Below are 12,989 nucleotides of genomic sequence, written 5' to 3'. Positions count from 1 at the left end.
ATTCTCGATTTGAACATTCAGCCCAGATCTGATTCAGCCTAAGAATGGGATAACTCTGTCTAAAAAACCAAGTCGAATGCCAAATTGTCTACATCGCATCTCTGTTTATAGTTATTGCAGATTTGTACAGGATCAAGATATTTTCCCAGATACTGTTCTGCTCATTAATTTCAGGATGTTCATACACTGTACATTGAATTTAAGCATATATTCTGCAATGTCTGTAAGATTTTAGGTAGCAGTAGTTACTTGAATCAGACTGTTGGCTTTATATGATGTCGCTGATTAGTCAAGCTAATCAAGTATTTCCAGTCGTGTTGATTGCAGAAGTATAAATCACAGAATCATAAGAGGTTGTGTATTGTATTAAATCATGTCTCATTCATTAATTGCCCCATTTATACCAAGTTATTCATGTGACAATGTTTGCCTTCACCAATAAATTTTTTGCGATCTCCTATTGACAGGGGGTACCTTCAAGGTCTACGCCCACTCTACCTTCCCTGAGGTTCCCTACAAGACTCTCCTTGTCTCTGTCAACACCATGGCCGCGGAGATCGTCCGGGAGGCTCTCGAGAAATTTGGTGCCGTCAAGGCAAACCCTGCCGACTTCTGCCTTGCCAAGGTACTTCATTGAAGACTCGGTAGCGTGGGGAACATGGGTGATCCGAGTGTATCAATCTTTCTTTGCTAATGTTCAGTTTCTCTTATGCTCTGACATCAATTTTGTTTTGTATAAGTAGCATTTTGTGTGTATAAATTTGTATTTCATTGTTCCCATAAGTTATCATGTTTGATTAAGGTATGCTTGTAATGTACTGTTCATGCTGGTTTTGTAACAGCGCCGTGAGCATCATTTTTGATGGACTTCAGCCCTTTATAAGAGGCTACTATTATAATTATTATCATCCACCGGGTGCATTCAAAATACCACGAATAGCACCTGTCAGTGAATATGTACATTGAAGCATAATTATGCTCCATCGGTATTTAAGTCGACTTTATTCAAGATTCTTCTGCACTGGGTTATACCTTCATAAAAATCAAGATAAAGCTGTGCACAATTCATTATGGGGAGCCTTGAATATATCCCAACCGGACCAGCCTTTATACCACTCCATGAATCTGTGTTTTTCAGAGTAATGAGGACACACAAAGTAAAACATTACAAGTTTTTAAAACTGTTAACATAACATTGAATTAAGTAAGACACTACATTAGTTTTCAAGTCATAATTTTTTTGTAATGAGAATAGCCTTCATTGATTATCCCAATCAATTCTCTTTATTCCCTGTCAGGTCGTGGTGCCACCAGGTCGCAGCATTGAGGACTACGGGAAGGAGAACTTCCAGGAGGCCCTCCTGGACGAAGACGAATATCCGATGGACGCTGTCCTGAGATGGCCGGAGAACAGGGGTAAGAGATCCATGCTGAGTGGTCAGTGGCTTCTTCCTGGAGACATATAAATCCTTTATTTTAACCCATTGAGGACAGTTTGATTCTGCTACAACACATATTTCTCATAGACGCTTGCCCGAGTATACTCAGGACTCGTACTCAACGGGAGACCTTTGAAAGGCCATTAATAAACCTTAACGTGGACAGTCCCCCCCACCCCCCAAATAAAAAAACACAAAATGCCATCTGCACGTACATATGTATGTGCTTCACAAGACTGAATGATTTTGAAGTGGATTGGAATCTTTTGTCTTACGAGTTATCATCCTTTAACCTTTGACCTTTGACCTCTGCAGGTGAACTGTGCTTTGAGCTGAAGCATAAGTCGAGCGACCACCAGCCACGCCTGAAGCGACCAAACAGAAAGGCAGATGGTGTCCCTCAGAGCCCCAACAGCCTTCCACCGGACAGACTCCCCTACTTCCTGGAACTCAATAATGGTGAGTCATAAGTGTATTATAAGTAAATGAATTATGACCAATAGAATAAAACAAACACAAGAGCATGAATAAAAGAATATAAATAGGACATTGACTTAGATGTAAAACAAAAACTGAAGTAAGACATTCACACAAACAGGCATTTATAAAGATGTTAAAGGGGATGGCTAGTAACTGATCAGTGGGAATCAGTGGGAATGCTGGAGGATGATTGTTCCAATCCTTGTGGGATTCATTTAAGAGTACACTATATATCTATTCTGGTGCGAAAATTATTTGCTTCAGAATGGTCTCATATTCAAGTAATGCTTCATTGTGCATTACCAGATGGAGGGATTTGTAAAAGATTTTAGGAGTATGTTTCTCCGTGCTGCTAGACATAAACCATTCCAGGAGTGTACACATGTCAAAGGGATGGTATAGTATTGGTGGAGGTGAGGATTGGTCTCTTAACTTTTTGCAAGATACCAAGAAACTGCTTGTGACATAGTACAGAGCTTACCATTCAAAGCAGAATTCAAAGTTTATCTGATGAAAATTGGTTTTGGAATGGCTTAGATATCCAAAAACAACATAATAAAAGGTGGGCCACATCTTCTATTAGGATTTCCCTGTTTTGGGTATCTCAGCCATTTCAAAACCAATTTTCAGTAAATAAACATTGAATTCCTCTTGGAATTACATGCTCTTTTATAGTTCATAAGAGGTTTCTCATTATCTCGACAAAAATGTTAGAAACCATAAGTAAGGTCTCAACCAAAACTACACGATCCCTTTAAGCATGAACACACACTATTGATGGATGTCATTGTTTCTGAATAGCTACCCAAGCAGTCACAACATGTACATGTAACTACATGTATGTTTCACATTTTTGGCTGTGCCTTTACTGTCATAATTCAGTTCTAAGGGGATGTTTGCCACTTCAATTTGTAGAGTATGCATGTACGGCCTCATTGTTCTATCACATGTAGTTGAAAAGCACTTTTGAATATACCTGCATTAGAGAAAAGTTTGCATTGAGAGACTTCTATTATAAAAGTGCAAATTTGTGCGTTGAAATTTTTGCGTTGCTTAAATTTTTGCGCATTTCGCGCATCCAGAAACTAGCGCAAAAATAAAAGCACACAAATATTTTTGACTGCCATATGTTCCATTAGATGATGTCTTGATTCCGCGGAATTAGAAATACGTGAAACTCTTCTAACCCCGCAGAGCGCGAAAAATTAGTCACGCGAAAATATCCACTTTTACAGTATGTTGTATGTGTATGTGCTTCTCTGCCATATTTATAGTGATGCCACTTGCTAAGGAAGCATACGTCCTGTAGACAGTGCAGGTGATAGGAAAGGTACACCGAAATTCCATTTTCAAGAATTTTCAGACACTTTCTAGTTGTAAACCAATGCATGATGACATAATGCCACTCCTTTATGAGTGACAATATTGCTGAACGCACTTACCACTGACCCACTGACCATGGTGGTTGATCTGCAGATGGAACCGACATCATTGACTACAAGCCCAAGCACTATCGCCTCCAGATGGATGTCACAGAAGTGGGTAGCCAGCGAGACCCACATGTGGGCGGACCTTACCTCCAGGTGAGCCAATAGAGATCCAGTATCATACTTCGCCCTATATTCAAGCATTGGTCGTGTCAGTAGCTCTGACATGCAAGTAATATACTTGTCATGGTGGTCAATTGTCACAAGTTCAAGAGATGTCTGGTATCTGGTTTGAAATTCACAAACCATTTGGGCGAGAAACCATGACCTTTTCAAGGTAGAAAAAAAGAAGAAGAAAAGAATGGTATGCCTCCCAGGACATCAAAATGACACATTGCACTCAGCTGTACTAATGCCTCGTCGTGTAGGTAGTTAGACTTGAGAGTTCAGTTTTGGAAAGAAATGGATGGCCGTGAATATAGTAAGGACTGCAAAATTTTTACAATTGCAAAGGAGATCCTGTTTTAGGTTGTAGTATTTCCAGGTTTGTATAGCGTTGCAGTGATGCAGTGATATTTCTTTACTTCAAACATTGAAGCACCTGGAGTATGACCAAAGTGCTTCTTCCATTAAAAAAAACAAAAACAAAAAAACAAAACAAAACAAAACAAAAAACAAGATATACCATCCTTGTCAATTCTATTGTCTGAAGAGTGATAACAGAATGATAAACAACCATTATTGTGTGACAAAGTTCCTATGGGGAATAGTATACTGGCATGTAGCAAGACATTTAGTGGTTTATGCACAATTTGGCAGGGAATAATTTTCCTGGTATCGCATCGCAGTTTGCTATGCATTTTTACACCACTGCTACACAAGCTAACTTTTGTGTAGCAGTTTTCTTCCATAGAAGTGTACAGGATACCATATGAAATATTGTTCATCAGCTGAAATTGCTAATCAAATTTGCGTCGGAAAATTATTGCCTGTATGGGATTGTATGCTGTAGAGAGTCTATTTCAGATTCCGATTTAGGTTTTGAAGATGTTATTATCAAAGGAATTTCTTGCTGTTTTTGACTGTCAGTAGATGATCTGATATTAGAAGCTAAAGATGTATTAACCTTTTGTGTGCTACATTGATTTCCCGTCCATGGGTATGTATGTGAAATTTGTGCACATTCAACTTATCGGCACAGAAAGGGTTAACAGGTTTCGGAAGTTGGGAGAAATTGAATCTGTACATACTCAGGGTGGAAAGTAAACTCCAGAGTCTTGATTACTCCTTCAGCTTGTGGCACAAGACATCCTCCCTCGTCACTGCGTGGTGGCGAAGATGGAGGGCATCGTCACGGTGACACCATCCAGTGCCGAGGCGGAGATCTATGTCGGCGGGGAACGCATCTTTGAGACCACCATCCTCCAGCACGGAGCCGTCGTGCAGTTTGGTCGCCAGTACACCTTCAGGTTCTGTGACCCACAAGTGGAAGATCCTGTGAGTTGTCCTTTAGATTGAGTTGTCACCTTCCTTTCTTTGTCATAGTTCTTTTACCATCAACAGGGCTCTATATTTGCAGTGGCTCGGTGGCCTGGGGCCACTAAAAATTGATGTCAGGCCACCAACTTTCCAAAGGGCTATCCTTTGGTGATCCAATTGGGCAGCTTAAATCGAAAATGACATTTCATATTTCCTTATATTTCAAGCCACTAAATTTCTTTTTCGGGCCATCAAAATGATAATGAATAAATAAAACAAAATAATAATGATTTTATTTGCCCAGACGGGCCACCAGAGTAAAATGTTAGTGTGCCCTGCATCAAAGACCCACTGACGTGAGTGTTGGAGAGCTTTAATCTTATCTCGGTATAGTGCAAGTGAAGGTATGATTATAAAATACAATGTGTACAGAAATACAGCTTTTCATAAATCATGTTTTGGAGCCTATCAGTATGCAGGGAACAGGACAGACATGCATTTGTTGTTGTTGTTGTTATTGTTGTTGTTAATGTTGCTGTTGTTGTTGCTGCTGCTGTTGTTGTTGCTGTTGTTGTTGTTGTTGCTGCTGCTGTTGTTGTTGTCGTTGTCGTTGTTACATAATCTATCCTTTGCATGAATTGAATGGAAATCTCATAAATGTATGGTGGGGGGGAGGGTGAGGGAATTGCCCCCTTCCCCCCATCCCGACTGGACTCAAACCCTCGCCGGCATCTTTTTCAGAGTGAATGCGCACAAAGGACATTAAACTAGACATGTATTTATAGCTTGATTATGTGATTACTTCAGAATGAATCATTATACTCAGGCCCAATGGATTACATAATCTCCCATTTGTTTGATTTGCCGTGTCTTCTCACTAATCCATGTCCCGTTTCTTCTCTGCTTAGGACTGGGAGGACAGGAATGCATCACACGTGGAGACAACATTTGATGCCGATGGCAGCATCGAGACATACAATAGCAAACAGGAGAAGGTACATGTAATTCCCCCCCCCCTCCCCTTTTGTCTAATTCTATATACGTATTTGTCTTTCTATCCGTCTATTAATCAAGATTCTGTGTATCTATATATCTTTATCCTCTTTCATCTATCTTTCAAGCAATGTGTTTATCTGTCCCTCCATTTAATTGTCTAGAAAGCTTATCGCTGGTGGGTCAACAAAACCTTATATCTAGAAAAATCAAGTGTTCTGGAGAGCGAGAATATGTGGCAGCCAAAGCACTATAACAAATGGGAGAGCCTCTGATTTCACGTGCTGTGGTGACTTACTCTTTGGAGTAAGACAGCTAGGATTTGAATAGGATGTCACTTAACTGATTATTGATAATGTGACAATTAATCCATTCCAATAAAGTGATTTTCACCAAAATTTGAGATACAAGGTCTCTTCACCGTGGCAATGTTATTTGTCTGTCCATCTACCTGTCTGTCTGTTTGTCTGTGTCTGTTCAGTTCTCTCTTGTGACGCACCCTTGCACTTGTTTAATTTTTCCTTAGTTTAGATAGATACTGTAGATAGATAGATAGATAGATAGATAGATAGATAGATAGATAGATAGATAGATAGATAGATAGATAGATTAATAGATAGATAGATAGATAGATAGACTGATAGATAGATAGGTGGAGAGAGCCAGAGGAAGAGAGAGTGGGTGTGAAAACAGCAACAAAAAAAGGAAGATTAACAAAATTATCACACCAAGGAATTTTTATCTAAGTGACTTATGACTCAGATCAGTATTGTTATAAGTCCAAATGTGTCAATGTTTTGTTCTTTTGTATGTAGGAGTGTTATTCTATATCCGTATCTAGAGCACTGGAACTGTGTTGTACAAGAGCATGTTTATGTTATTTGTGTCCAAACCAAGGGTGTGCTAAAGCAGTTAACCTGGTTTCTTTGTTGTATGTCCATTTTTAGGAATTATCCGGTTTCCTGATGTTTATAAATAGTGACAAGAGTGAAGAGATATATGTTGTAGCTGAATGCTGTTGGGTATTAATAGACTACTGGCTCTGATATCCCATACCGCATGATCACATGTGTATCTCACCTGATATACAGTTTTTTTGCACATTTGAATGGGGAGCTTTGGCTAGTGATGCCTGAATCTACAGTGAAATATATCTTTGTCCTAATTTCAAGGTTAGTAACTACATTTGCACTGATCAAATTCTGGAGCGTACTTCTCAGTATTACAAGTCCAAATTTTCTCAAAATATGTAACCCTGCATTTTTATCCCTTTCTCCCTTGAACTTTCTGGCAAGTTTCATCAGTGCAGCTACCCTAGCAACAGCGAGCAAATTTGTAAAAATTTTAATAGTTATCACACACAAAAAAGTTTGACATCTTATGGGCATTTCAACCACATACATGGATTCATCTGTGTTTGGAGATGATCATGAACAGCAAAGCCTATGACCCAAGGTTATAGCTTTTTGTGGCAGAAAAATATGCTTGAGTGCTTTATACTAATTTAGACCCAGAGAAAAATGTGCATGCTTTAAACCTATTGTATGCGGTGTACTCGTGCTCCTGTAGTGGCCCTATATTGAGTACTTTTTTATTCAGACATTAAACCTCATGAGTGTTTGCATGTGTAAGAGTTGTGGGATAGTGTTTAATGGATATTGTACTATGTTATGTATGGGACTTTTATACCGACACCAAATTGTTCTACATAGACAAAACAACAACAAATATACACAGCTCCTAAATATTTCTTCTCAGAAGGCAGAATTGAAAATTTTATTCTTTTAATTTTTCGGAAGAGAGAACCTGATAGAAAGACAAAGAACATGTCAGATATAATACTGATATTGTGTACAAAAAGTTCACTAATAGGCCTGGTGGTAAAGACAAGGGGAGATGGAATCTTTAATCTTAATTACACTTTACAAAGGTGTCTTCGTATGGGGGGGGGGGAAGGAAATTAAAAGAATTCTTGTATACAACATCACTAAAGGCTGTCATCACCAGAGCAGAAAGTTGACATAGGTCCTTCTAATGCTAAATGATGTTGTCAGATAAAATCAAATACAAACTACAAAGCCCAGGAGAAGAGGATTCTACCCTAACTTTGAGATTGAAGGTTCTAGGCATGAAATAGGAAGACTTGCTAGCTAGGAGTGGTCGAAAAGAATCTGAATACATATACACGTCAATTAGTCCACAACCTCCAAGGTACCTCTGGCTAACTTCAAATCAGTCCACCATTTATAACTTTCTATATTCTATTTAGAAAACCAACTTCAAGCATGTAATGATATAAAGCAAACCTCCCAAGCTTTCTGAATTTGGAGGAAAGAATCTGAATTTTGACCATTCCCAGCTGTTATTTCAATTGGAGTTTCTTTTATTACACACGCTTGTAAATAAAACTGGCCTTTCTTTCCTACTTTTGAGCCAAACCATCCCTATTTTGCAGTCAGAAAGGTGGGGGAATCTGAGAACGTAGAATTGAAAGAGAAAAGAAAAATACAGGGAGAAGCAGAGTATGATATATGCATATGCACTTGCTCAATTTTAGGATCACGAGACCAGTTTTCCTCTAATCACATGAGCCTCCTCCTCAGATTCTACAGTACTTCAACCTAACCCACTAACCCTCCCTATCTGTGACCTAACACACACGTGTGTCCACAGATATTCACTCGAAGCACTACGTACACTGTTGAGACCACTTTTGGTGCCAACGGTCACATAGCGACGCATTCAGCGCCCCCAGCGGAGGTTAGTGGTAGCATGGATCAGGTGGAGACGGGTCCCAACTCGGTCCCCGTCTCCTACGTATTTTTCTGGTTTGCGTCACCATGGCAACTGCCTGCATCCATCTTTCAAAATATGCACTCAAAATGAATAAGATGAATCCAAAAAGGATAGCTCTGTGATCACCCTATTATCCCATCATTGACTCGAGTATTCTCATCTCTAGTGCACAGTCCAGTATCATCATCCTTAATTGCCTTGTGCTCCTGTCTTGAATGTGTCACTGCATGGTTGGCATGGTAACAGTTAGACAACCTGTGTGTTTGTACTTCACTGCATTATCTGGCCTCTTGCATTGACCCTCCCTCACCTTATGAGCAAGAGAATTCAAGCGCACCCTCGTTTGTCCACATTCATATTCAAAACATGCACACAAGCATCTAGCAGTGCAGAGTATTTGATAATGCCCTTTAGTGCATGGTCACCAATAGCCTTGATTTAATACTCGCATTTATGTGGAAAAAAGTGAAAGGAATTTGTCTCTAAAGATATTAGATACTGGTATGGTATCACTTGCTGACTGTTGCTAGTCATCTGGGTACATTTTTTTTTTTGTTGGGGGGGGGGTAGGGGGATTGGGGTTGGTAGAAGTGAGGGAACCAAACTGCACTTCCTCTTTATCATTTTCTTAAAATTAATTCAGAGCTGTCTTGACCTCTGCACATTCTTACTCAAGAATTATTGCAGTTATTGGTGTATTAGATGAATTATATAGAGTATCCAAGTCTTCCTAAATCTGCAAGATATATTTCATCTACCTCTAATATCTATCTCTCATCTATCTCTTATCCATCTCTCATCTATCTCTCATCTATCTCTTATATATCTCACATCTATCTCTCATCTACTCTTATATATCTCACATCTATTTCTCATCTATCTCTTATATATCTCACATCTATCTCTCATCTATCTCTCATCTACTCTTATATATCTCACATCTATCTCTCATCTATCTCTCATCTATCTCTCATCTATCTCTTTCTCACATCTGTCTCTCATCTATCTTTATCTCTTTGTGTCCTGAAAAGAGGATTACACAGTCCTTCTCAGATATGGGAATAACTTTCACCTGTTAGGATGCATGTTATGTAATTATCTCTTCTTTTCTCTGCTACAGTTCATTTATGATAGCTGTTTTATTTTGCCTCATCCGTGCATGTTTACTCACAGTATTTATCCAGCAGCTCATTGTATTCTGCTCATTTAAGAAGATGATTCAGTTCTTGTGTGGACCTTTTGATAGAGGAAAAGATATTCATGAACCAAGCCCACACCTCAGTGTTGATAACGTACTGTTTAAGTCTCTCTCCCCTTCTCCCCTTTTTCCTCCCTCTCTTTCCTTCTCCCCCCCCCCCCCTGTTTTCTTCTTTCATTCTTGTTATGCCACCTAGTTGAGTGGTAATACTATGATTTGCAAATGTCATACAAACTGACACTGTCATTTTGATTTTTGCAAGAATCACGCTTAAGTCTCTCAGCATAATTATCTACCCTACTTGTATTAAACTTTATGTTGTAAATGAACTGACGGAAAGATGCCTAGGTAGAAACTATTGTGTGCTCTTTGTCCAAAACAAAATTGTGCCTTGGTGTAGGAATGATAAGTCAGTGTCGGTAAAAATGGCTGAGCTTTTTTGTTTGATGGCAAAGGGTAAGAGATTAATAAGAATATCTAGGAAAAATAAAGAAAGAGTATGAATCTTTCTTCTATTGATCCACACACATGGCAGGTGTACAAAAATTGACCTCACAGCACCTCAAATTGCAGTTAATATCTTCTTATTTCTGTCGGGGCAAACTTCTTGTAAGGCTGACACCTTTCAAAGCGAATGAGTAGGTTTTCATGTGCTCTCCATGCTACTTATATACTCCCATATAATCTCACAAGCGCACGCTTGTAGCAATAATGTTGTGTGATACACACTATGTCTGTTCAAATAGTCTCATTACAATACCCCCAGTGTGTTTATGATAGACCATTTGAACACAAAGGTTATGCAGTCATTTACATTATTCTGTCCCCATATTCTTATTTGCAGTATGGGAATATACATGAATTGAAGAGTATACTTTGCATCTATTGTTGGTGTCCACTGATCTACTGGAAAACAAGTGATGATCAAATGATTTAAGATTTTCAGTTTACTGTAAAAGGAAGAATGCTCATGTGCATTTTAATTTCGCGAATTTCGCGAGAGCCAAGATTTGCGAAATTAAAACGCACACGAAAGTTGTTGTCTACGTTTTACGCATTGAATGCTCGTGGACACTCACGAAAATTTCATGCCGCTAAAAAGGCCATCAGCTCCAATTCGCGAAAATTTCATGCCTCAAAAATATTGTATTTTATAGTAATTCTATGGGGAAAGATTGAGGGTGCTGAGTGATAAATTCGGATTCAGAATAAACACCTGCAGATGTAGGGATACCATGGAGTAGAAAGGCTGGCCCGGCTCAGATATATTTGAGAATTCCCGTAACATCTTGTGTACAGCTTTACCACTGATCTATGTCTAGGAACATCCATCTGAAGAATTTTGACTGAAGTGGACAATACTGATGCACGTATGCTTCAGTGCATGCATTCGCTGACCAGGGCTATCCATGATGTACCCCAGTGGGCAGCGAATGAATCGGGCCACAGATGAATCCCCACTTTACCAGGTCTTTAAAATTTGTGCTCATGCTCAATACCCAAACCTGTCTTGTCATTTTGCAGGTACGTGATCCCAACACTGAAGTTTTGCCACTGAGTCTAGAGTTCAGAGATACAGGTGGGTGATACAACATTCAAACCTTCCAGTAATTTTCTGCCCACTTAATGTCTAATTTTTGTATGCTTCCAACCAAAATGGTGGTGATTTTTTTTTCATAAAAAGGGAAGTAATTGTGCCATTGTGCTTGTTATGTGGACAGCTGATTATAAAGTGATGATTTTCTTAAGTAGGATTATCAAAAATTGTCATTCCCGCTTTCCCTTTTAAGTCTTGGTTGTTAGCACGCAGTTTCCAGTTTTCTGTCACTGTGTCTCAAGTGGCTTGTAGACATATGTTTGCTTAGGCTGTCCAATTTATTTGATTTCTCCTTCATGTAGGATTAATCCAGTTTTGCCCCTTTAGCAAAAGACGCTATAGAATTGTGTGAATTTCCCCCTTGCAGTCGACATGATTTTGAGAAAAGCATCTATGAAGTTAGAACTCTGACTTTTTAATGTTGGTGGGTTCAAGCTGAAGGAGATATGCGTGGTTAAAAAAAGTTTTAGAGTCTGTAACATAGACTGGATTGTTTCTAGCATTTGTATTCAAAGTACTAATCATTTTTCCTTTTATTTGTTGTGTGTCCATCAGCCGAGGAGATTTTCTTCAAGACTGTGGTACACGATGTAAATGGCGCCCAGCTGTACTTCAAGCTTGCTCCCACCTACGCCCTCTACCTGGCCTGTCGGTACCGCCTCTCCAAGCTCTACCGCCCAGAAATGGGCCCAACAGAGAGGGCCCAGCGCCTCTCTGCCTTCCTCAACAAGATGGCCGACATCATTGACCGGACGGTTGAGGTATGGCAAGCACCTTCATCACTTCCGAGTCATGTGCCTTTTTGCCCTTAATCACATATGGGGAAGGTGTTAAGAAAATTAAATGAGGTCTTTGTACCATAATTCGTACCCCTCTCTTGCAAACCATTCCAATATCCATACAAATGTCTGCTTTGTGTACCATTTGATGTGGACACGGCTTCCATGTAATATTTCATTCAAATTATTCTTGTGTTTGATATTGATAGAGAGAGATCCTTTGTTGATTAATTCGTACTTTTTGGGTAGTTGTTCTAAATGTTTTCCACTCCCCTCCATTATTAGTTCAGTTCACTGGATCAATTTATGACACTATGCTTCTACACTACCACACCAAATTCACGCAACTGATGCTTTCATCTGGCCATTCTTTAGAGGCAGTCATTTGGCATGAAATATTGTATGGAATTTCCCCTGGTCCTTTTGTTACAGCAATGGGGTGAATCCTGTACCAGTATTAAAAAATTTTTTAAAAAGAAGAATGTACCCAAAATTGCTTGTGACCTGCGTTTGCAGGAGGAGTCCCAAGTGGCTGGCGCCCTCACGTTCTGGTTGGCCAACGTCTCGGAGCTCCTTCACTTCATCCAGCAGGACCGTGACATTGGTGGCATCTCCCACGACGCCCAAGACATCCTCCAGTCGTGCATCCAGAACACCTTCAGGTGAGGAGGAGGGAGGAGGGATGAGGGGTTGCCCAGTGTTGTCATGGTTACCAGATTCTCTGTATGTAGTTGGCATATGTGCAGTCTTCACACTAAATATGTCATTGTGTGTTGATGTTGACATTGCGTTCTGATATGC

At 39.6% G+C, this 12,989-nt stretch overlaps 1 protein-coding gene across 1 annotated transcript in view; it reads left to right on the top strand.

Annotated features, from left to right (window-relative positions):
• Window positions 1–12,989, top strand: part of LOC139726906 (uncharacterized) — a 65,472-nt gene that overhangs the window by 31,337 nt on the left and 21,146 nt on the right. The window contains exons 6-15 of the mRNA XM_071637899.1: window positions 468–625; window positions 1,299–1,416; window positions 1,755–1,898; window positions 3,396–3,502; window positions 4,640–4,843; window positions 5,734–5,820; window positions 8,492–8,578; window positions 11,337–11,391; window positions 11,965–12,170; window positions 12,705–12,850. Coding sequence (XP_071494000.1) covers window positions 468–625; window positions 1,299–1,416; window positions 1,755–1,898; window positions 3,396–3,502; window positions 4,640–4,843; window positions 5,734–5,820; window positions 8,492–8,578; window positions 11,337–11,391; window positions 11,965–12,170; window positions 12,705–12,850 — 1,312 coding nt within the window. The remainder of the gene's footprint in view (window positions 1–467; window positions 626–1,298; window positions 1,417–1,754; window positions 1,899–3,395; window positions 3,503–4,639; window positions 4,844–5,733; window positions 5,821–8,491; window positions 8,579–11,336; window positions 11,392–11,964; window positions 12,171–12,704; window positions 12,851–12,989) is intronic.

This window comes from Diadema antillarum, unplaced genomic scaffold (assembly GCF_040938485.1).
Source record: "Diadema antillarum isolate AM-2024a unplaced genomic scaffold, OU_Dant_1.0 seq00000103_RagTag, whole genome shotgun sequence".
NCBI lineage: Eukaryota > Metazoa > Echinodermata > Echinoidea > Diadematoida > Diadematidae > Diadema > Diadema antillarum.
The sequence above is the reverse complement of the archived record's forward strand: the minus strand, read 5'-3'. Positions and strand labels throughout refer to the sequence as shown.